The following is a 25,140-nucleotide window of genomic DNA, read 5'->3' as shown; positions in this document are numbered from 1 at the left end:
TTCATGTTGCTAAAACAGAATACTTAAGACTGGGTAATTTATAAGGAACAGAAATTTACTACCTCACGGTTCTGCAGCCCTCGGGGCCACACGTAGTGTGGGTCTTCTTGCTGCACCATGACAACAGAAAGCACCCTGTGCTGAGAGAGAGCGAGAGCAAGAGATGACCAAACTCACTTTTATAAAAACTCATTCTCTTGGCCGGGCTCAGTGGCTCACACCTGTAATCCCAGCACTTTGGGAAACTGAGGCAAGCAGATCACCTGAGGTTGGGAGTTCAAGACAAGCCTGACCAACATGGAGAAACCCTGTGTCTACTAAAAATACAAAATTAGTTGGGCGTGATGGCGCATGCCTATAATTCCAGCTATTCGGGAGGCTGAGGCAGGAGAATCACTTGAACCTGGGAGGCAGAGGTTGCCATGAGCCGAGATCGTGCCATTGCACTCCAGCCCAGGCAACAAGAGTGAAACTTTGTCTCCAAAAAAAAAAAAGAAAAAAAAAATCCCTCTCCCAATAACCAACACACTCTCGAGATAAGGATATTAATCCATTCATAGGACAGAGCTCTCCTTACGTAATCACCTCTTAAAGGTTCCACCTCTCAACACTGTTGCATTGAGGATTGAGTTTCCAACATATAAATTCTGGGGGACATATTCAAACCACAGCATTCCACCCTTGGCTCCAAAAATTCATGTCCTTCTCACATGCAAAATATATTCATTCCATCCCAATAGCCCCAAAAGTCTTAACTTCTTTCATCATCAACTCAAAAATCCAAAAGTCCAGAGTCTAATCTAAATTAGATATGGGTAAGACTCAAGGTACAATTCATCCTGAGACAAATTTCCCTCCAGCTGTAAGCCTGTAAAATTAAACAAGTTATCTACTTCCAAAATACAATGGTGGGATAGGCATAGAATAGACATTCTGATTCCAAAGGGAGAAATAAGCAAGAGAATGGGGTAACCGGTCCTGAGTAAGTCCAAAACCCAACAGGGAAAACAATATTAAATCTTAAGATATCAGAATAATCTCCTTTGACTCCATGTCCCCAATCCCCTGTACACTGGGGTGGGGGTTGGGCCACCAATGCCTCAGGTAGCCCCACCCCATGGCTTTGCTGGGTTCAGTTCATCCAGTAGCTCTCAAGGGTTGGTCTTGTGCCTGCAGCTTTCCCAGCCTGGAGCTGCATGCTCCCCTACTTCTACAGCTCTACTAGGAATTGCCCTAGTTGGGGGCTCCCTGCAAGCTCTGTTCCTGTAGAAAGTCTCTGCCTGGGCCCCAAGGCAGTTGTGAAATCTAGATGGAGGAAGCCATATGCCCACAGCTCTTGAATTCTGAGCACCTGCACACTTCTACCACATGGACATAGCCAAGGTTTGCTGCTTCCACCTTCGAAAGCTGTGACACCTGGGGTGACCTGGGAGCATAATCAGTACTAGAATGTGGAGAGCAAAGACTTACAGCAGCCCTAGGCAGAAACCCCAGTGTCCCAAGGGCACCCGAGGCCTCTCTTTTGACATTTCCTTTCCCCAGGCCTTGGCACTCTGGGCCTGTGATGGAAAGGGAGCACTGCTGATCTCCAAAGTACCTTTGGGGTCATTCTCTCATCATCCTTTGGTTTCCTTCTATCCATGTTAATCTCCTTATCAATCAATCAGTTGCTCAGCCACACCCATGGTTTCCTCTCCTGAAAATGTTCTTTCATTCTCTGCTACATGGCCAGACTGAGAATCCTTCAGATTCCTCATTTCTGTTTCCCTTTGAATTATAAATTCCATCATTAAATCATTTCTCTCTTCTCTCATTTTACTGTATGAAGTTAATAGAAGCCATGTAGCTCCTTCAACATTTTGCTCAGAAATTTCTCTCAAGAGATACCCTAGTTGATGGCTCTTACATTCTGCCTTCCTAAAAGCCCGACGGTATGGACACAATTCGGCCAAGTTCTTTGCCACATCATAACAAGGATGGCCTTTACTTGTTTCCAATAGTTCCTTTTTTCTATCTGAGATCCCATCAGAATGGCCTTTACTGTCCATATTTCTACCAACATTCCGATCACAGCCCCTTAATTAATCTGAGAAGTTTCTTAGTTTACCACTAGCTCTCTTCTTCTGAGACCTCAGCAGAATTGCCCTTAATGCTCTATTTATAGCAATATAGGCTTTTTCTAACTGGCTCCTCCAAATTCTTCTAGTCTCTATCCATTACCTAGTTCCAGAGCTACGTCCACATTTTCAAGTATTTGTTATAGCAACAGCCCCACTTCTTAGTAACAATTTTCTGTCTCAGTCCATTTTGTGTTGCTCTAACAAAACACCCAAGACCGGGTAATTTATAAAGAACAGAAATGTATTGGGCTCACAGTTCTGGAGGCTGGGAAGTCCAAGATCAAGGAGCTGCATCTTGTGAGGGCCTTTTTGCTGTATCATAACATAATGGAAGGCATCACTTGGAGACAGAGAGAGCAAGAGAGGGCCAAACTGGTTTTTGTAACAAACCCACTCCCATGATAATAATATTAATCCAGCTATGAAGTCACAGCCTCTTAAGGTTCCTCTTGATTACTTCTTAAAGGCCCCACTTCTCAACACTGTTGCATTGGCAATTGTTTCAAATCCATGAACTTTGGGGAACACACTCAAACCATAGCACTTTGGAAATGCATCAAGTGGTAAGATTGAAGTTCAGAATCTACTGCTACTTTGGATAAGGCTCAACTCTAAGGTAGCTGGTCCAAAAAAAAAAGAAAAAAAAAAGAAAAAATGGCATTCATATGTCATTTCCTGGGAGTGACCACTTACATTATTCCTACATCAGTTCCTCTGGTTCTGTCTGTGAAGTGCCCTAATTTTGTATTTGAATAAAAACACCACTTCTTTTTCACCTAAGAATTGTCTGTAGTTCTGTAGCTGCAACATTCCCACATAGTATAAGAATTTCATTAACCAGCTTATCCTCTACCCAAAACTGGTATTTGAAAAGGAGAGTGAAAATATATTGGGCAATTTAAAGAAGTTAGTTGATAAACACAAGTTTGAAAAGCTTTTGATATATTAGGTTGGGGCAGAAAGTAATTACGGTTTTGCCATTACTTTTAATAGCAGAAACATCAATTGCTTTTGCACCAATCTAATAAATTTGCTCAACTAATCAGGCTTCCACTTGTTTGGAAGTTACTTAGAGAAAACCTAATTTTTAAGAAAAATTTCCATATTCATATCAGCAGTAGTAAATCTTGACTTCATACTTTGTGGGGTACATATGGTCTCTATCCTTGTATGTTGTTGCTGTTGTTTTAAATCACCCTTTAAAAACGTAAAAACTATTCTTAGCTGAAGGCAAAAAAAAAAACAGGCTACAGTTTGCAGACTTCTGCTCTACAGAACAGGTACTTTTCCTTTATTAAAAAAGGCGGAATGCTGCTCTAAAACAGCAGTGAGCTAAGATTGCACCACTGCACCCCAGCCTGGGCAACAAAAGTAAGACCCAGTCTCAAAAAAAAAAAAGAAAAAAAAAGCTGATATATGGCAACAAGTTTCATCATCATCTTTTTAATCCAGCCACTTGTGTAAGTCATTGAGCACCTTTGTGCCTCAGTTTCTTCATCTATAAAATGAGGGGTTAGGATGGATCAGTGGTTTCCAAACCACACATAGAGGAAGCCTGGGGCTCTTGGGCAGGGCTGGGCTATATGGACCCACCCCCAGCTCTCACCCCAGCACATACCCAGCCAGCTCAGCCCTGCTTTGGCTTTGATCTTTTCTACATAGTGGAGCTCTCCATAAAGACAAGGAAGGGTTCCACCAATTTTGTTTTGTTTTGAAAGCCACCGTTTTAGATGACCTCAGGGATTCTCCTGGTACAAATCCTCTATAAATCCACTTTGGATCATCAATCATTATCCAATCATCTTATTGGTGACTACGTGTCAGGTAAATAGAAATGATTTAAAATCCCATATTGAGCCAGGCACAGAGTCTCACACCTATAATCCCAGCACTTTGGGAGGCTGAGGTGGGGTATCACTTGAGGCCAGGAGTTTGAGACCAGCCTGGACAACATAGCAAGACTCCCATCTCCACAAAAAGTTTAAAAATTACCCAGGGCTGGTGGCATGTGCCTCTAGTACCAGCTACTTGGGAGGCTAAGGTGGGAGGATCACTTGAGACCAGTAAGTGAAGGCTGCAGTTAGCTGTGATCACACCACTGCACTCCAGCTTGGATGACAAGAGAAAGACCCTGTCTCAAAAATTAAAATTTAAAAAAAAATCCTATATTGCGTATTTAAAAGAGGAGAGGCAAAAACAAGAAAGATCTTATTCTAAGGAACCACCTATACGTTCAGATTTGTGGAAATTCACTGGATAGCCAAATCAAGAGGGTTCCCATGTCCCACACATACTCATGAAAGGGACAGCTCATTCCTGCATCGCTCTGCTTACAGCACTGGGAAAAGCAGAATGCTTTAGCAAAGGAAGGACCACTGAGCTGAGACTCCGAGACCTGGTTCCACTTTGAATTTAGAATTTACCAGCTATATAACTTCTGATGTTTATTTAACAAAAACTGAAGACCCTACCATACACCAACTCTCAGATATGGTATGAGGAAGACAGTGATGAACCAGAAATATGAAGAATGCTCTGTCCCCATTACTCAAATCCATCATCCATAAAGTAGGGTAATAATACTGCTCTCTCTCCCATACGTGGTGGTCTTGCAGAGATGGCCAAGTACATGCAAACTGCAAAGCATGGATAATAACATTAAACCAGAAACCTATTGATTCTCCTCCTATTAAGTAAATAAAATATATTCAACTCCAACAATTCACTAATATTGATGAAATAGGGCCACAATAAGTTTTGTATAGCAAAAAATCTATTTATACAGCATGAAACAGCATGGCAAAATAGAAAGGGCACAAGCTTTGGAATCAGACACTCCCACTCGAATCATACCCTGCTATGCACTAGGCTCACCTGAAGTCTACAAGCACCTTCTCCTGTTTAGAGTATAAGATACTAAAGGTAAATTAGCATTATATAAGTAAAGCACCTGGCATAGAGTTGACACTTAGTGAATAATAGCTTTCCCTTTTTCCTAGGCACCTAGATACCTCAGATGAGAAAACATTATGTTTTAAAGAGGACGGCTTACCTCAGAACTGTTGATATTGTTACCCAGCTCTATATCATAATCACCCCAACCAAAGAAGACAGGAAACTTCTGGTTGTTATGACCATGGAATCCAGATGCAGAATATGCCCAGTCATCAGGAAAATCTGACAGTCTTGGCACAGTTTGAGGACAGAAAGAGAGCAACAGCCAATAGCTGAGGGGAGACTCCACAGTCTGGAATGTGCCACAGACTTCCAACCGCAAAAGTTCTCTCTTGCATTTAGACGGTGGTATCCCCTGCAGCACAGGCCACGGCCTCTGCTCTTCTGGGCAAGTCTCCTCGGGAAGGGAGGAGAAGCACGTGACTCCCTCCAGTCATCTCCAGGCTACATTCACGTGAATGTCCAGGGCACACTGTTCATCGCTTCCTGTACCCAGCCCGGGACAATTTAGGCAAATCGTTTTCTCATTTTTGAAAGAGGAAGACAGCAGGAGATGGTTTCCAAAGTCCTTTCTACCTCTAAAACCCTTTGATTCTGTGACCCAGTCTTAACTTCTTTGTTTATTCATTCAGCAGTGTTTATGAAACACCTTCTGTGGGATCCCCTTCTTAACTTCATTCATTTGTTCATTCAACAACATTAATAGAACATCCCCTATTTCTTGGATTCTGTGACCAGTTCTTTACTTCTCCCTTCATTCATTTATTCAGCACTATTTATTGACCACCTACTATAATCAGTTACTGTTATCTGCAAGAATGTACAAAAATGAATAAGAAAGTCCATGCCCTTTAAAAGCTCAGTCAATAAGAACATCGACAAGTAAGAAAGTATGTTATGCACAGGAGGTTATTACAATAGAGCTACGGGAACCAGGGTAGCTAGGGGTAGGGGATGCCTAATTCTACCCAGCAGGTGGCACAATGGAGGAGGGGAAGCAGGAAAGGCTTCTCAGAGAACTGAGTGATGGAGGCTAAATAGGAGGTTATCAGGCACATAAATGAGTTGAAGATATTTCAGAAACAGAAAAGAATATGCCAAGGAAAGGAGGTATAAGTATGATTTGCAGAACAGATAGTTCAGTACAAATGAAACAAGGAGCATACAACATGGCACAGGAAAGGGGCTCAGATGACGAAGCATCTTCTAGATTTTGCTTCTTGGCAAAGTCTAGAAGTCCAAACTTTATCCTTTTAGAAAATGCCTAAAATATCTTAAATAGGATTATCTGGATTACATGAGTGTTTTAGAAAGTCTGCCATGGCGGCAGTGTGGAGACTGGATTACAGAGGCAGGGCCTGGGGAGGGGAGAGGTGAGACTCAGGCAAAAAAAAAAAAAAAAAGAGGTCGGCTGGCAACCATTTCAATTCTCTTTGAGAAAAAATAAGAGTGTAAACCAAAGCAGAGGCAGGGGGTGGGTATGCTTTATTCTAGAGATATTTGGGAAGTAGAATCAACAAAACTGGGTGGGGAAGAAATTCAATAAGCGGAGGAAAAGGAGGGGGTGGCGTTTGGATTACACTCAGGTTTCTGTCTCAGATGAGGGGGTTCATGTACGGTGAGGACAGCAACCCGGAAAAGGAAGACATGAAGACCAGAAGCACTCCTAGTTCCCCAAGACTGGAAGTCTGAAGTCATCTCTTCTTTGCTACCATGTAGTCTCCAAGATAAATCATGCTGGACCAAGGCACTCACTGGAGTTCTCCTCCAACAGGAGGAAATCATACAGGTACCAGGATAAATATGGAGCATCTTCACAGACCAAAACTGTTACATACACATTTACAAGAAACAAACATAAATTTGACTGATGAGTTATTGAAAACATTACTTTTAGTCTAAACCAACAGATATACAGCCTAATGCATATTTTAAGATAATTCAAAGATACATCAAGGAAATCTCACAGAAGCTATGAGAACCCTTGTGAGTTTAGGGTTCCCCATCTTCAGGATTCTTTGCCTTTTGGGGTCTTTGGGGAAAAATTTCAAAGTGCTACATTATAGCATTACCTAGTAAAGCCAAAGAAGCACATGTGGCATTTCCATTACTATGTAGACACCTTAGAGTAGTGGTTCTCAAAGTGTGGTGTGTGGACCCCTATGTGTCTCTGAGACCCTTTCAGGCATCCTCAAGATCAAAACTGTTCTCATAATAATACTAAGCTATCATTTGCCCTTATTACTCCGTTGACATCTGTAATGATGATACAAAAGCAATGACGGGTAAAACTATTAGGACCTTAGTTCGAATCGAATCACAGCAGTAGCAATGAACCATACTAGTAATGATTTCATTCTTCACTGTTGCACATATTTAGAAAACTAACACACAAACACAAAAAACAAAACAAGGAGAAAAGCCCTGCCAGTTTCACTTAAGAATGTCTTTGAGGAAGCAGTAAAAATTATTTTCATTGAAGACTGACCCTTGAGTAATATCTTTTTAATAACACATGTAATCAGCAAAATACGGTTGCTGTCTCAAGGAAAAGGACATGTGTGACTGAGTTAAGAGCTGAACCAGCCAATTTTTCCTTGAACATCACTTTTAATTGAAAGGATAACCGACTATGGTCATTCAAGTATGGGTATTTGGCAGACTCTTCATTGGAAATGAAAAGTAAGACTGATACTTCAAGGAAAAACCGACAGTGTTTGTTGCCAATGATAAAATTCAAGCTTTCAAGCAGGAATTAAAATTTTGGAAAACATGTATCTTACACTGTGAATTTGACAGCTTCCCAATACAGTCCTTAAAGACCTTTCAGATAACATCAGTGTTGATATTAATAATTTTTTATATTGTATAACAAAATGTGTCAACATTTGGTAGATCTATGTAACTCAGTGAACCAATATTTTCCAAATGTCCAACGCAAGATGTTCTATGCACATTGATCCATTCAAAGCACAAGAGAGACCAGTAGATTTTAATGCAACAAAACATGAAAAGTTTATTGAAATGTTTTGATTCATCATTGCAACTAATCTTTAAGAAGCTACCTCTTTTTGAGTCTTGGTGCAATATCAATGAATATTCACAATTATCTGAAAAGACTATTATATATTGGTGTGAAGTCAGATTTTCTTCAGAAATGCCATCCAAAACATGTCACAAGATTGAATGCAGGCCAGGCACGGTGGCTCATGCCTGTAATACCAGCACTTTGGGAGGCCAAGGCAGGCGGATCACCTGAGGCCAGGAGTTCAGGACCAGCCTGGCCAACATGGTGAGAACCCATCTCTATTAAAAATGTAAAAAAAAAAGAAAAAAGAAAAAAAATTAGCCAGGCCCAGTGGCAGGCACCTGTAATCCCAGCTACTTGGGAGGCCAAGGCAGGAGAATTGCTTCAACTCAGGGGGCAGAGGTTGCAGTGAGCTGGGATGGCACCACTGCACTCCAGCCTGGGCAACAGAGGGAGACTCCGTCTCAAAAAAATGACTGAATGCATTAGCATATAGGAAACTCTCGTTGTCTTCTGTTAACTTAGGCATTAGAGATTTGCAAAAATATAAAATAATGCTACTCTTCTCACTAAATCTCTTTTGGAAAATATATTTTTATTAAAATATGCATTTATAATTAACATGTAATGGGTTAGAATCAGTATTTTTAATAATATATTTAATTTCTCAGTTTTAATCTCTACCATGATATAGATAAATAGATACAATGCATACGCACAAAAGGTTTTTGGAGTGTAGGGGTCCTGGTAAAAAGGTCCTAAAACCAAAATGTTTGAGAACCAGTGTCTTAGAGAAATTCACACTCAGGCTAACTGATATGTACATGCATGTTCACAGCAGCACTGTTCAGAACAGCAAAAAAAGAAAAAAAAAAGTGGAAACAAAAGCAAACATCCATTGTGATATGTTTCTACAGTGAAATACTGGAGAGCAGTGAAAATGAATGTGCCAGAGCTACATGCATCAACATGGATAAATTCCAGAAAGGTAACCATTTAATGAAACACCAAGGTACAAAACACACACTGTATACTAATACTGTTACACATCTCAAAGACAAGCAAGACTAAGCAATATGGTAAAGTCCGGAGAAAAGCCAAGGAAAATAATAAACAGAGAATTTAGGGTAACGAGAACTCTTAGGAGACAGGGAGTAGGAAAAGAATACACGAACAGGTTCAATAGCATTAAAACTAGTTAAACTGGGTGGTAGGTTTACAGATGTTTGTTTTGTCATTATGCTTTCCATTATATATGTAGAGATGTTGGATATACTATTTTTTGTTAAGAGCACATACTATATTACCTTCAAAGGGAGACACAGCATTAGAACACTCCTTGCTGATTACTGAGGAACCAAAGAGGTAAGGGAGGGATAAGAGAGGAGGGCAAGCCCTGGGTGAGTGTCTGCAGCACTGGCCCTGAGAAGCTGGTTTGAGGCAGGGCTCTCCCAACAGCCTCTTCAGGGATCACATCCACTGCCATCCACCTGAGTTTGGTTTTTCAACAGCTCTCCCTACTTGAAAAGGCACTTCTTCATTTAGGCCATCGCCCTCTATCTCCATTTTTATCACTGTGAAAGAAACTACCACACTTCACAGTTAACTTTTGAGATGTAATCAAACCACTAAATTTAGCAATCATTATCTCTTATCTGGGTCAGCCCCTTCCATATTTTTCCTACTTCTTATCTTTACATCGCCAATATGGCCCCTCTGGTTCAATGAAGTCCCTTATCTTAGTGTCTCTCACATAAATGAACTTTTGATTTATTTTGCCCTGTTTTGGTTAATGTATTAGTCTGTTATCACACTACTAATAAAGACATACCCAAGACTGGTTAATTTATAAAGGAAAAAGGTTTAACTGACTCACAGTTCCAAATGGCTGGGGAGGCCTCACAATCACAGTGGAAGGCAAAGGAGGGGCAAAGTCACATCTTCCATGGCAGCAGGTAAGAGAGTGTGTGCAGGGGAACTCCCCTTTATAAAACCATCAGATCTCGTGAGACTTATTCACTATCACGAGAACACCACGGGAAAGACCCACCCCCATGATTCAATTACCTCCCACTAGATCCCTGCCATGACATGTGGGAATTATGCAAGCTACAATTCAAGATGAGATTTGGGTGGGGACACAGCAAAACCATATCAGCTAATGACATTTCTTCTTCTTGGAATGTTCTCTCCTCTCTGCTCAGGATCTAAGTCCATCACTTCCTTGAGGATGCTTTATGTGTCATTCCTCTTTGAGAATCTTTTACCCACACACTTGCTGTGTTTCCTCAAACATTTACACATCTAACTGATAGTATGTGGTCTTGCACTTGTTACCATATTGATTTGTACTTATCCTCTGTGATTATTTTGTGTCAACATTTGAAAGAACTATCAGCAGAGGTTGCATCCTACAGAACTTCTGTTAGCCAGGTAAATGCTCAAAACTTTTCCTTAATGAATGAGCACCAAGTGAGGGTTACAACTCTTAGCCAATCAAATCATCACTGCTCTAACATGACACCGTGTCGCCACACACCTCTACTCCCAAAAGGCTCTCAATTCAGTATAGTGAAATATGTGTTCCCCTGCTGTGGGAACAGATTTCCAATTTTAAATAGAAACCAAGCAAAGTAGCACTTTACAGAATTGTTTCCTGAAATATTAAACAATTTTAGAGTTCAATGCTTCTCATCTCACCCCACATTACTTGACGTCCTTAGAAAATCACCCCCAATGGGTGGCTGAACCAGCTTCTTCATAAACACAACATCTGCTGTTTCATTTTTGGATAGTTTTATTTATTCAACAAGTCTCATCAAATCAAATGTATATTCCTTCTAACTTCTATCCTATTGGCCCTACTCTCTGTTTTCTGATTAGCACTTCATAAGTTTATGAAAATACTTTCCAAGCTGAATTTTAATTATTTGCTTCCATCTCTTTCTCTGCTCACTTGTCACTGAGCTCCTTGAGAGCAGGGACCATGCTCTATTCAGTTCCGCAAATTCCCAAACTTTGCTCAGTTAGTGCTGGTGAAATGAATGAATGAATGAACAAATGAAGTATCGGTTATCACACACAAGCTGAGAATGTAGGATGAATAACAATTTACTCCCTTTTTCACTTGACAGAACTTCATATATTTGAATGTAGCAATCATGCACAATTTTTATCCACCCCCACTCTTAAATTAAGTATCCCCAATTGCCTCAATAACTAGTTTCTCATATGATGATTTCAAGAGCCTACAACATTCTAGTTGCCTCCCTTCTTGTGAGCAGTTTATCAATTTCCCCCTTTAAATCAGTGCAACCAATCTGGGATTCAGTACTCATAGATGGGTTGAATCAGTTTGTAAGAGCAATGTTGCCACCCTTGTTCTGAATTCCATACTTAAATTCTTTTAGCCAACTCTGCTGAAATGTATCCATTTTTCAAATAAAGGCCGAGTTTTAAATATTAATTGTTGATTAACAGTGATTATCTCTAGGGGTGGAAGTTGGGATAAGGGGACTTTCATACTTTAACATTATTGCATGGGTTTAATTATTTATACTAAGCATGTACTACTTTTGTCATTAAAAGCCAGTATCAATTTTTAAAAATAAATTAATAGTTAATATTTGTGTTTTCTATGGTTCCAGCCTTACGGAGTACGTCCAAGCCATATTTAAGCTTCTCATACTTTTTCTCTTCTTCTGCACATATTTTTTCACCTATCAACAAGTATTTGAGTAGCCATTTGTGCACAGCACTTCTCTCTAACTACGATCTAGTAGCCAACCCAAACCTTACTTCTAGATTGTGAAATTTCTCTCTTTCTATAAATGTCACAAAGCAGCTCACTGTAATTTGATTTCTCAATTTCTTAAGGTCAGATTAAAACCCAGTAAGATATTATTTGAAGTTTGCCTTCCCCTAGAAGGGAGAAATCATATAGCACATTTCAGTAACGTTTCCTGGAGCGTAGGGTCTCCCACACTTTGTTTCCTCCCAAATACAGCTGTGTTTCATGCTCTAGAGAGGACTGTTGGGTTAACAAGTAGGGCCAAACAAGTGCAGATTAGAAAACATCGCCTAATTCTAGGCCATTACGCGAAGGCAGTGCTCTCCATATGGAGCACATAATTCAGGCCTCAGACAGTGTCACTGCATGTGATTCCATTCTACTACCCTCTGCTTAGTCCCTGCTCTCTAGGAGCTCAGAGACAACTGAGCAGAGAAAGAGATGGAAACAAATAATTAAAATTCAGCTTGAAAAGTATTTTCATAAACTTATGAAGTGCTGATCAGAAAACAGAGAGTAGGACCAATAGGGTAGAAGTTAGAAGGAAGATATACATTTGACTTGGTAAGACTGAGATAAACTCAGATCTTAAGTCTTTGAGGAGGGAAATATTATTGGCAGCAGCAGTTTTCATGAATCACGGGACCATCAAGTTCCATCAGCAACTAAAGGGTTCTCCTCCTGTAGCGGAGGGGCTCTAAGCAGTTTACAATGGCCAAAACCATCTCCTTCAGGCTGTGGGATCCCATGTAGACTTCACAGACCTACAGCTGCACTGGGTCTCAAGAGACCATCAAATGGTCCAGCCCTTGGTAGTGCTGGCACTGGTGACTACAAGCTAGCTTCTTCCTCCCTCTGGGTCTGTGTCCACTTCTGTCCAATCAGTGGGAGAAGCAGCCCTTCCCTGCCTGCCTCACAGGCAGATGATAAAGGGCTTCATGAAGAATAAAGTGTAATATAAATAGGAGGTTTGGGTAATGTACTGTTTTCCATTTTACATGATGGAGCTACTGAAGCACAGAGATGATTAAGTGACTTGCCCAAGGTCACACAGACAGTGAAAAACCTTGGTGATGGGACAGTTTAAGGGAGAAGACTGGAGTCTGTGTCTCCTGCCTACTGTAGGTTCCTTCTGTGAGTCTCTCTGGTTTCCAGCCTCGAGGAGTTGCAGTCCATTACCCAGGTCCACAAGCTAATTTTAGGGTTTTAAGAGCCTGAAAAATTACCATCAATAAGCTGACCGGGCTCACCATCGCATGTCTTTATTTTTGGCTGAAATGATAACGTCCCAGAGTGGGAGTGCTGGTTAGTTCAGGGGTCCTCAACTCAGGATTAAGCAAATTAATCACATCACCCAGGGAGCTTTTAAAAAATGTTAATGCTCAAGCTCCACTCTGGGTCAATTCAACTTAAATCTCTGGGGGTGTTCATATTTTTAAAATACAGGTGATTCTAATACATCTGGTTGAGAGCCACTGGGTTGGCTGATGGTGATCAGAAACTGATGAACACCAATAGTTGTCCTTGACTAATTACATAATACAGTTCAAGCAATCCTCAGTTGACATGAATTCACACCTCAAGTGTGTTAACATGGCCAGCATTTACTGTGCACATACCCTATGCCAGACACAAATCTCAAGTATCCAAATGTACAAGCTGACTTAGTCTCAGAGAACCTACGATGGTCTCTCACTTCACAGATGAGAAAAACAGGCAGATAACTGCAGTAACTTGCTAGTGTCATGGCTACAATGTGGTGCTGCCAGGATCTTAATCCCTATACAGCTTCTTGATACTGCCATCAAATGTGCTGTACAACACCTGAGACTCTGATGAATGGAAAGATCAAAGAATGCTGGGGAATGCAGAACAGCTTCTAATCCAAACGCCTACAGGGATCAGGAGGTAAGATACCTGAGGGAGGCGGGCAGGTGTATATGCATATGGGGACATGGTGGCCGAGTGGCAGGAACTGTGGCAGACTGACGAGCACATGCCTGGGGAATGGAGACAGCCGCCACCGACTACAGCAGATTGCTGCCATGTGGGGAGGTGGGCCCAGTGCGAGTGGCTCTTCCAAGTTTTCAAAGGAAGCTGGAAATTTGGATTTTTATAGGAAACCTCCAATTTCCAAAATGTTGTCTCAAGTTTTTAAACAGTATCTGTGTGGGGCAAAACACATTACTATGGCACCAGCTTGTAACCTACGATATGATCTCTCTCTCCCACTGCGCACACATACACACACCCCCATCCTTCATTTAAGATTCATTGCATGTATTCTCTTGATTTGGTTCTCTGTGATTAGAAAGAGCAGACCCTGCCTTTCCTTCTTTCTGTGTAAATAAACTATTACCTATATAACATATGGAACACCTAATATAAATTTCCTCTGTGTTATTCTAACCAGTGGGCTGCCTGTTGAACAGAAGAATAAATAAATATTTATGGAACACCTATTCTCTAATTTGAGTCTCACTCTAAGTGTCTAAAGGAGGATTTAGTATCCTCACTTTATAGTAAAATCTGGTTATAATGCATATGATTATTACACAACTTACATACAATTCAGATCAAATCATATAAACAGAGAAACTCATTCCTATAGTAAAAGCCTACTATAATATTATTGGCCTATGAAACAAGTATTAGTCAAGTCCTACAATAATAGCCTTGTAAAAGAATTTTACCATATCATATTATTATTATTACTCACCACTCTAATGAGATGTATTGAGGAAAAAAACCGTAGAAACCACCAAAAAGTTCCAGGTCAGAAATACCTGTAATCTATTCACAATCTAAACAAACTGAAACACCTTTCACATACTTGATAATAAGTAATATTTATTAAGTCCTTTCTATACAGCAGGCACTAATTAGGCATGATTTTGTGTATATGTATAATATTTACATTTGTATACGTATTCAATTAATCCTTCTAATAGCTCTGTGATACAGAAATTATTATCACTATTTAAAGATGAGTAAAGTGGAGGACAGGGAAGATAAGTCATTTGCCCAAGGTCACACAGCTAGTCAGTGGCAAAGCTGGGCTCTGAACCACCTGGCCCCAGAGTCTGTACATTTGACTGCTGTGCGACGAACTTCGAAAGCACATGAGTCCTGTCTCTACTTCAGTTGTGCCATACACAGTAGGCAAAGTTAAAAGAGGGCACAGTCACAAATGATACTTTCTCCCTCTCATTACAAAACAACAACAAAAGCTTTTTAAAATACAGGACCAGACCACCTAAGATACTACTAGCACTATGTAACCTTAGAAACATCTATCACCCTCCACAAGCACAGTAGCTGGTTTCAAAAGCTCAGATAAGCAGAGTGCTACTGATCAATCATGTAAAAGATCATTTTTTCCTGGCCTTCTTCAGTCTCCTTTGAAGGCCACCTTCTTCAGCACACTCAAAACAATTCGCCCTGAGATCCACATCTCTCTCTCACTCCTTTTCTTTTTCCCTTCACATCACAATTCTAATGGGGTCTAACCACTTTTCTGACCCATGTAGAAATGACCAAAGAGAAAGATATACAGAGAGAGGTTATTTTGGGGTTTGCTTTTTCAGGCCCTAGCCTCCAAGAAGGTCCATGCATTTCTTCCTTGCTGGTAGAGAAACTTGGTTGAATTAGGATGTTCTTAAAAACAGAAGCAAAGTGTATCTAAACCGTGGTCACTTAAGGACTCCAGAGACAGAACTTCAGTGGTAAAGGCTGTTTTTCATAAGAAGGGAATGGACAGTCGGAAACAATATCCTTTTTAGGCACACTGAATCTGCCGCATTTAATATAACCCTAGGTCAGACTGTGAAAGCAGAGTTGCTAAAGGCCACATTCTGACCTCAGATCGTGGGCGCGTATCACTGTGCATTTTATAAAATTAGCTACAGTGCAGCCTCTCTCTCTGTGTGTGTGTGTGTTTGTGTGTGTGCGTACATGCAGTGAAGCTAACTTTTATAAAATAGACAGCAACATGTACCCATGCCACTTAAGATTAGTATCAAGCCAAACTCTGATTTTAATTTATAAAACTACTTTGTAACTACAACAATTCTATCCCAAGGTGGGTCCCTGGGGAATGATAGGCATCATCAGAGAGGCCCCTGCCTCAGCACCTAGTCACACACTATTCTCCAATATCATAAAAAATAACTTACAGAGAGAGGGCAGAAATACAAAACTTGCTCCCAAACACAAGGGAGAAAGCAGCCAGAAACGCCGGCCCATCAAGTACTCTTAGCTATTTCTAAGGTCTGTGCTTCACACATTAGTCTCTTATAAAATATGACAGAAGACATTTTGGCTACCATGAACTGTAAAGTGTTTTGTACACTTAGCCCTAGATGGAATGAATTACTGAGCTACACCTAGCAAACCAGGAGACAGAAGAGAGTACATCAGAAACAGGCACCATCATTTACAATCTATACCTCTAAAATGTGGTTCTAAGAGTACATTAACTAGCCAATATAGCAATGAAATCTGATGGAAAAAAAGCTCACATCCTACCATAACTAGGCCTGGTTGGGATTTTTTTCCAATAAGAGAAAACCTAAAATCTATGCCTTCACCACAAAGCTCATGGTCTTGTAAAATCTTATGCTGGAAATCCTTAACGCCCCCTAAAGCCCTATTCTGTAGGTCATACTCTCATTATCTTGTTCTGCGATCAGTCTGATTAAATTATACAAAATTACTAATACATCACTCAGAATGAAGAGATTAGCTCCAGCCAATTCTGTTTGTTTTTCCTTGTCCTGTCCTAATACTCCAGTGGATATTTAAAAATGAAGAATGGAGGAAGACATGGCAACTTCAAATGGGGACAAAGGCTATATTAACCTAATCTCAGAAATACGCTGTCTTCAGCTTTCACAGATGGCACCGCTGACCAGTCATAGAAACAGGGGTAGCAATGTGGGCTCCACCATCATTTCCCTCTCTCACACCTTGTGCTGCAGTCTCAATGTTGGTGTCCCCCCAAATTCATGTTGAAACTTAATCCCCAATGTGATAGTATTAGAGATGGGTCCTTTGGGAGGTGACTAGATCGTGAGGATAGAGCCCTCAAGAAAGGGATTAGCGCATTTATAAACGGGGCCCTAGAGAGCTTGTGTGCCCCTCCCACTATAGAAAGACACAGCAAAAAGATACCATCATTGAAGCAGAGACTGAGCCCTCAGCAAACACTGAATCTGCTGGCACCTTGATCTTGGACTTCCCAACTTCCAGAACTGTAGGCAATACATTTCCACTGTTCATAAAATACCCAGTTTAAGATACTTTGTTATAGCAGCCAAACTGTCTGAGACGTCTTGTCATCTTTAAGTCCAAAGATACCAATTCGCCTGTAAGTGACCAGGGTTAAAGATAGTGGATGAGAGTTTTTCCCTTTTGTGAAACTAACTTGTCCAGACAGGATCCGAACCCAAACTAACTTGTCCAGACAGGATCTGAACCCAAACTACTGGGATTACTTAAGTAAAACTATTTACCAACTCAGCGAGGCACCATACATTTTCAATCCAGCCTTTTCTACAAGAACACATTGACATTAATAGAACTCCCTTGTATTTTAAACCAACTTCTGAGCTGAGGAGAAGCCTGCGTCATCACTCTACCAACCCACTCTCCCTTAGGTGTGTCCATAGTCTTTGTCCATCTGATTTTACAAGCCTCACAAGATAGAGATTTTCTACACCTCCCTTGGAATTCTCCTAATAGAGGCCATTCAAAGACTCTAAAATCTCAAATGCACAGCAAGCTTTCACACTGGCCGAAAGCTGTCCAATTTATACTTCTCCAGCATGATTTATTAACACTTTGTGCAGCGAGACTTGTCAACTCACACCAGCCGTGTCATCCCCAGAGTGAGACGGCAGCATGCAGGTAAATTAAAAATCAATTTTTTTATTAGAAACTATTTTGAAGCATGAAAAGGAATGTGATTTTGAGTTATCTTCCCTATTTTTACAGGAAAGCTCAGTGATACCCTACTTACTGTATTAGGAATACAGGGAGTTTTTTTAGAGAACAGATAGGCATGATTATCCAGCATCAACCTAGACTGCTTCTGGGTACCTTGGAATCATTAGCTCTGGCTGACAGGATCAGTGAACTATTTTGCCACTTCAGACTCAAATTGTTTCCCACATGGTCCCTGCCACAGTTAGTCAGGAGGTACTGCCCGTTCACTGCAAAAATTAATAAAAATAAATAAGGGAAAAGAGTTCAATCTTTCATCCTTTCTCTTTCGTTAGACACAAACACACTGGCAAAATGATAAAAATAAGAACTTCTATTGCTTTTCAGTCATTTTGCTTCCCAATTTTACTAGAAAGTAAGGAAGAATTTTAAAAAGTTTTGTTAATGAAGAACACAATAACCTGATCTGGTCTTGACCCACAACTGAGTAAACAATGAAAATACTGGAATAACAAAATAACTGCTTTATTAACTTTTCCTTTGTGCTCCCCCTCAGGAATAGGCATCAGGCAAATTTCCAATGGGAAATATAATAGGATCTAAACTTGTACACGTTTATGTGTAAGTTGAAGCTAATGAAGAAGTAAGTGATCACCAATGGTAAAAAAAATGATTTACAGATGTAACCAACACAAGAGAACACCCTTCCTCATCCTTTCCACCTTCAGTTTGTGATTCCAAATGTAAAAACGTTCATAAAGTGCCTAGTCCTATGCGTGGTAACAGTCACAGCATCAGTCAGCCACACAGTTACCCGCTCTTCCATTTTCTCAGGCTGACAAACTTTTTAAAGTTATCCAGTTCAGGATTCTGCTAAAGACAAGCAGGTGCTATAGCTCAAAGCGCCTCTTGGATATTTTTTTAAATATAGTATTGGACCTTGTTAATGGAAAGAACTTTTGTAAAAGAGCCATCAACAACAGCAGAATCATACTTAAATCCCAAAATGATAATTACTGCTCTAGGCCAAGAAATAAAAGCTGTATCTTTTGTAATAATTTTTAAAACCACCGCTCAAAACTAGTGTAGGTTTAATACCCTTTGCTTAGGGTCACCTGCAAAAGTTAATACAGGACTTCTTTTGATTTGTAGACAGTAAGATCGCCATTCAACCCTACAGTATAGGCCATCTTTTTCTGCATATGTATGAGGCCCATATAACAAAACAAACACAGATACAAACACACACACTTCAGAGGCCCAGGAGGAAATGGCTGTGTAGAATTTTAAATCAGAAACCCAAGGCTTAGGTTAGTAGTGTCAGGTTAAAGGCTAACCCATCTCCAAAGCTAATTCGGTTCTGAACAGTCCCATGGGTGTCTAGCTGAACAGAAGGAGCTAGGAAACCTTAGCAGGCCAGAGCCCAGACTGGGGAATTGCTGGGACTCTGTGCCAGGGGCTGAGGCTCACCCCAGACTTGGTATCAGATAATACCAAGTGCTAGTCTGGATTTCCAGGACTAATCCACTCCAGGGTGGAACTTCCAGGTTCCCTGGTGTCTGTGCTGTGTAGTGGGAGGACTGTGGGCTTTGTAGATCCAGACTGTGTCTGGCTGGTATCGTACTTAATATCAGAAAAATAGATCCAACACAGAAAGAGTCTGTAAGTAGCAATGCTTTAGGCTGTAGAATCCTTAGAGGGGCGCAGACACAGGGAGAGACCTAAGAGGGAGTGGAAAGCCCTCCTAATTTTCTATAGATTCAGTTTTCCTAAGTTCCTTTTTTTTTTTTTTTTGTATTCGAATTCTAATTTGCACTTCTTCAATGTGTTTACAGGTTCTACAGATTCTTAAAACAATGTACTAACAGTGGCCATTAACCACTTTTGTATTTACTCAAAAGGGCTCTTTGGCTTCAAAAATAGTTCCCCCCCCTCATTCCTTCAAGATGTCCCTTCCCCTCCTCCGTTACACACTCCTTTCTTTTAGAGTCAACTTTTAAATCTGCCCCTGTTTAACTTCTTAAAACCCTGGGATGACTTCTAGGGGGAATACTTTAATCCCCAGACTTCCTATATTTTAAGTTGGATACAAAACAGTACTCCAGCAAAAGAGAAATCCTCCTCTCACATATAAACAAACAAACAAACAAGCAAAGTGTCTAGCTTTAAAACTGGGACTTAGAACTACAATTATATTCGACATTAAATACAAATTAACACTAATTTTTCCCAAAGTCAATAATTACCACTTCACACCACTTGCAAGTTTCAAGCCTCACTCAGCACTTAGCAAGCGTTGGGTGACTGTAACTGAACTGCAAAATACACCATTTGCCCAGAAATTGCGAAGTCCAAACGCAAACTGCTTTAAAAACATGTGTAAAACACACTTAGCACAGGCAACACACATCCACAAAACTCCATTCAATTCAAAGGTAAGTGGAAAAGCTCAGAAAATTAAGGCCTCACTTTCAAAACTGCAGGGACTTTTACGGTGTTTCCAAAGGTAATTGCTTCTTACTTCAGTAAAAGTGACTTTATGTGACTGAAAGAGGGAGGTGATTTTTTTTTTTTTTTTAAGTGAGTGGATAACAGGATTCAATCAGACAGCAAAGTAGGAGAACCCACTCTCAAAATACAACTTCATCACCAGGTATCGACGCGCAGGAAAGGCCCACCAAGCACACGAGCTAAAATGGAGCCTGAATTTCCTCTCAGACGCAGAGGGTAGTCGCAGGAGGTCAGGGTCAAGGTCATCAGCAGGGCAGGCTGCAGCTGCCCGACTGCACTGCACACAAGAGGAGGGAAGGCGTTCCATCTCCGTCACAGTCGAAACAGATAAATCCCTTCTCTCCCACCCTCCCTCTAACCCCGCCAACATTTTTTTTTTTTAAGCAGGGGGAGACGAGAAGAAAGGGAAAATGACCAAATAACCTCACCGCCCTGTTTTCGCACACAAGCTCATCAGCTCCCAAAGTTGCCATCTAAGGGCAAGTTCGCAGAGAACACTGAAGCCCATTTTGTCCGAGCAGGGCAGACCTCCCCTGACCCCCCCAGAATTCCTGCCTCCTCTACCTCCCCCCACACGCCCCCGACAAGAGCCGGGCAGCGCGGCAGTCCGGCCATGTGCACGCACACTCTTCCACCAACTGCTGCGAGTTTTCTGTGAATCGCAGCGCGGAGCCTCCCAACTCGCCCTCCCCGACTCCACCGCCTTCTCCTTCCTCGCACAAAATTTCCCTACACACGCAGCCGCCTGCGAGTGATTTTATGTGCATATATATTACATATGTGATATTATCCTCAGAACCTCTAGCGGGCAGGCGAAGAAAGGACTGCACAGGGGCATTTTCTTTTTTTTTTAAAGGAAGGGGAAAAAAGCAAAACCCAAGCCCTCTGCGTCGACTCCTGCGTACCGGGAAGGGGAAAGAAAGAGGAATGTTTGCTGAGCGGACTGCTTGCAAGTGCCCTTGCTCGCCACTTCGGCTGCGGCCCGGGTGACACGGAGGCGCGGGGGCGCCCGGCCCGAGCAGCCCGCGCCCCCCTCCCAGTCCCCTGGGCAGGCACCGCCGCGGATATTTCGCGAGGGGGAGATCGATCGCGCTGCCTGTCTGCAGCGGAAACGCACACGCTCACACACAACCCGAGCCCGAGACACCATAACCTTAACCCTTCCCCCACCCTCCGTGAACTTCAGGTGACCGACCACGTCGGCCTGACACCCGGGCGGGCGGGCGCTCCGGCTCCACTCCCGCCCCCAGCCCGGGTTTTGTAGGATCGGGCTCCGAGCAGCGCCAAACCGCCGGGAGAGGGGAGTAGTGTGGGGGGAGAGAAGAGAAATTGACCCTCCGTCTCCCCCGACCCCTCCCTCCGGCGCCTCCCGCGTCCCCTCCTCCCCGTCACCCCGCCCCACGCCTTCTCCCCTGCCCCCTCTTCCCTGCATTCAAGGAGCCGGGCGGCCCCGGGGGATATTTTTAGTTGCTTCTTTCTCCTTCACTTTTAGCTTTAGCAGCATCTCGGAACACTCAAAGCGGAGAAAGACTGGGGGTTTGGGGGGAGCTGGAGAGGGAGTGGGGGAAAAGTTAAGAGTCGCGCAAAGAGAAGCCGGAGGGAGGGCGGAGAGGGACCGGGGGCGCGGGTGGAGGAGGGGAAGGGGACCGGGCCGTGCCGGCGGGTGTGTGTCTCCAGTTGGCGTGTGTGGCTGCCGCCGGGGAGGGCTGTGATGCACTTTAGTCCTGGACTCTGCTCAGGCTCGCCAAGGAGGGGGTCTGAGAGCCCGAGTCTCGCCCGGCTCCGTCTGCTCCGACTGACCCCGCATTTTATTGCGGCCAGGAGCCCTGCTCCTCCCTCCCCTCGGCTCTGCAGGGACCTCGCGCGCCGCGAGCCGCCCTGCCTCCTGCCTCCGCCTCGGCGCAGCTCCCGCACCCCACATCCGCCCGCCGCTGCCCTGCCTCGCCCCCCGCCCGGCCGCCCCGCGCCCCGGCGCGCCCCCTCGCCCCGGCGCCGCGGGAGCAGCCGCCCGGCGGCGCGTGTGTACCCGTGTGTTTGTGTGCGGTGCCCCTACACCCTCCCCAGGCGCTCCCGCCTCGCCCGCCTCCGACTCCCCTCCTCCGCCGCCGCCTCCTCCACCTCCGCCTCCTCCTGCTCCAGCCGCCGCCGCCGCTGCCGCCGGCGGCTCGGGGGCCGACCAACCCCGGCGCAACCTTTAGCCAGGGACGGACCTCTCCCTGGATCCTGTACCCGGCGGCTGCTGCGCGCCCTCTCCCCGACACCCCCAAACGCCATGTCACGGCCCCCAGCCCTCCGCGCGCCCCGACCCCCGCACCCTCAGGCGCCGGAATCCACAAGGAATTTTTTTTTTAAGATTCCAACCTCTCCCACCTCCCCCCACCAAACCCCCGATAAAACCCCCGGCATCCACACTACTCCCCTCCTCCCTTCTCTTGCCCCCTCCCCCCAGCAACCCGGAGTGAGGAGGGGGAAGGGGAGGGAAAGGGAAAAAAAAGCCCGATCTCAAGGAAAAAAAGAGGGGGGGTGAGAGAAAGAAAGAAAAAGAGAGAGAGAATAGAAAGGGCACGGGGCTGATCATCACCAACATGGCTGCCTCAGCATAGACCTAAACGAGGAGTAACCCGGGCTGTGTCTTTGTCAGTTTCACCTCTGTAACCCTAAACTAATGCAGAAAACAACGGAGGAGGCTGCGGAGGGGAAAGAGGAGAGGGAGGGCGAGAAAATGGCACGAGAGGAGGTGGAGAAGGGATGACTTACGTGAGGGAAGGCGCTTGGGCTGCTCCTGCTTCCTCCTGGGCATTTTCCCCCTTTTCTCACATTCTCCTCCTTGGTTAATGTGAGATCAAATAAACCCCCGTGGGGGCAGAGAGGCAGACACTGGCAGGAGCGGGGAGGTAGTTGGGGGGCGGGCGGGCGGGCAGGGGGAAACCCCTTCTCCGGTGTGTGCAATGGGTTGAAGCTTGTTTCCTGGAGCCAGAAGAGGGGTTTTCTTCTTTTCTTTCCTTTCTTTTTTCCTTTTTTTTTTTTTTTTTTTTTTTAATTTTTGGTCGTGCACCTGGCTTGTCCCCGAGCGTAATATTCTTCAATGGAAACGGATCTAATAGGTGTGAGTGTGTGTGTGTCCTATGCTCGCGTGTGTGATGGGAGGTATAAATAAATGAGTGCCGGTGCGGCGGTGTCTATGGCCGCGCTCTGTGTCTCCGAGCCCCTAACACTAATGTCGGGATCAAAGGGCAGCGGCGGCGGCAGCACAGCTCACAGCTCGCTCTCTTGCTCTCTCTCTCTTTCTCGCTCTCTCTCCTCTCGCGCTCTCTCTCTCGCTCTCTCTCTGTCACACACACACACTCACACACACACAGAGGCACAGACTGAGGGAAAGAGAGAGCTACACACACACACACACACGCACGCACACACAGAGAGAGCAAAGAGGAAGGTGCCCCAAGGCTCCCAGGGCGGACTCAGCCTCGGATTTACAACCGCTCTGTCTGGAAAGAATGGGGGGCGCGCGTGCGGGGGTGGGATGGAGTTCTTCACATTTATCCCGCTAGTCACCAAATCTGGGGGGAAAAAAGTTTTTCCCACTCTTTAAACAACGATTAGTTCATTATTTTACTGATTTTTTAAAAGGAAATAAATTTCTCTCTTAACTTTCTTTTGTTTATTAAGCTACATTTTGTTCTGTATGTAATTCTGCAGGCTTTTGTCCCTACCCATCACCTTAAATCTGGAGGTTACTGTCTCCCACACACTCTCGAAAAACATTCCAATAAAACTAATTTTACAAAAACTGAAAAGACAACATATGGTGAAATCAATAACTTGGTTGACAGTTGACAGAATAAGTGCCCAGTTTTGGAGTGTCCAGTGGAGTTAAAACTGAAAAATGCTCCTAAATGAACATTACAGCTACTTGACAAAGAGAGGAAAATAAGATTAGGTCACCCCTCATGGTTGCTTTAACTGCTACGTGATACTCCTAGAGTGCACACAGCAATCTTTACTTCGGAAATTTACTTTTTCCCCTGCTATATACTGCAGGTATATGAAGTTTACCCTGAACCAATTCCAGTGTGCATTATGAGCCCAATATAGCAGTTTTCATTAACTGATACATACTTTCATTACCTTACAAATCACACATCTTTCTTCAAAGAGAGACATAAAGGAGAAAAATAGAAAAGGACGGGTCTCACTCGAGCACAAAAGGTACTTGGTGAAAGAGGACTGTTCTCTTTGTGACTTGCAGTCATTTGGATAAAAGTTCACTCAGAGGTTGTTAATGATTTAAACTCCAAAACCTGCTACTATAATTGAAGTAAAAATGGTCTGAAGAAGAGTTGTTTCATAAAACTCTCTTTGTAAGAGGAAACTTTGAACTTAGCAGAATACATTATATGTCATGAGTCAGATGTAGCTAAAAAATAAAAAGGTGCATTATTTAACTACATCTTCCCTTTTTAGCTTTTTTAAAACTCTGACTCATCATCTTATTATGTTAAATATTTTCCTACCAATTTTTAAATAGACCTTTTCATCAAAGAAAGTGGAGGCACAGTAAAGATACAGAACATTAAAATGACACTCTATAAGCCTACATGGATAACTCATGCCTCTTTGAGGTTGAGTTAATTTGTACAACTTCAGTGGTGTTAAAGAGAGCCATGGGGGGTAAATTCTGACCTGCCTTATTAAAAATAATAATAAGGCTTTATATTGCACACTTTTATAAGTGAAGCTTAAAGAGTGCTGTATCTCCCAAAAGATGTCTTTCACTGATAGAGAAATCTCAC

General features: G+C 43.0%; 1 protein-coding gene across 5 annotated transcripts in view; it reads right to left on the bottom strand.

Annotated features, from left to right (window-relative positions):
- The window catches only part of ZNF827 (zinc finger protein 827), a 174,712-nt gene extending 150,989 nt beyond the window's left edge, over nucleotides 1-23,723 (bottom strand). For 3 of the 5 annotated variants that reach the window (XM_050791755.1, XM_050791756.1, XM_050791757.1), the window contains exon 1: nucleotides 23,105-23,723. In XM_050791755.1, coding sequence (XP_050647712.1) covers nucleotides 23,105-23,147 — 43 coding nt within the window. In that variant the 5' untranslated portion in view covers nucleotides 23,148-23,723. The remainder of the gene's footprint in view (nucleotides 1-23,104) is intronic. The other 2 variants (XM_050791758.1, XM_050791759.1) reach the window with 1 other exon arrangement.
- Between the last annotated feature and the right edge of the window lie 1,417 nt (nucleotides 23,724-25,140).

This window comes from Macaca thibetana, chromosome 5, assembly GCF_024542745.1.
Source record: "Macaca thibetana thibetana isolate TM-01 chromosome 5, ASM2454274v1, whole genome shotgun sequence".
NCBI classification, from domain to species: domain Eukaryota; kingdom Metazoa; phylum Chordata; class Mammalia; order Primates; family Cercopithecidae; genus Macaca; species Macaca thibetana.
This window is presented reverse-complemented; position numbering and strand designations above follow the sequence as displayed.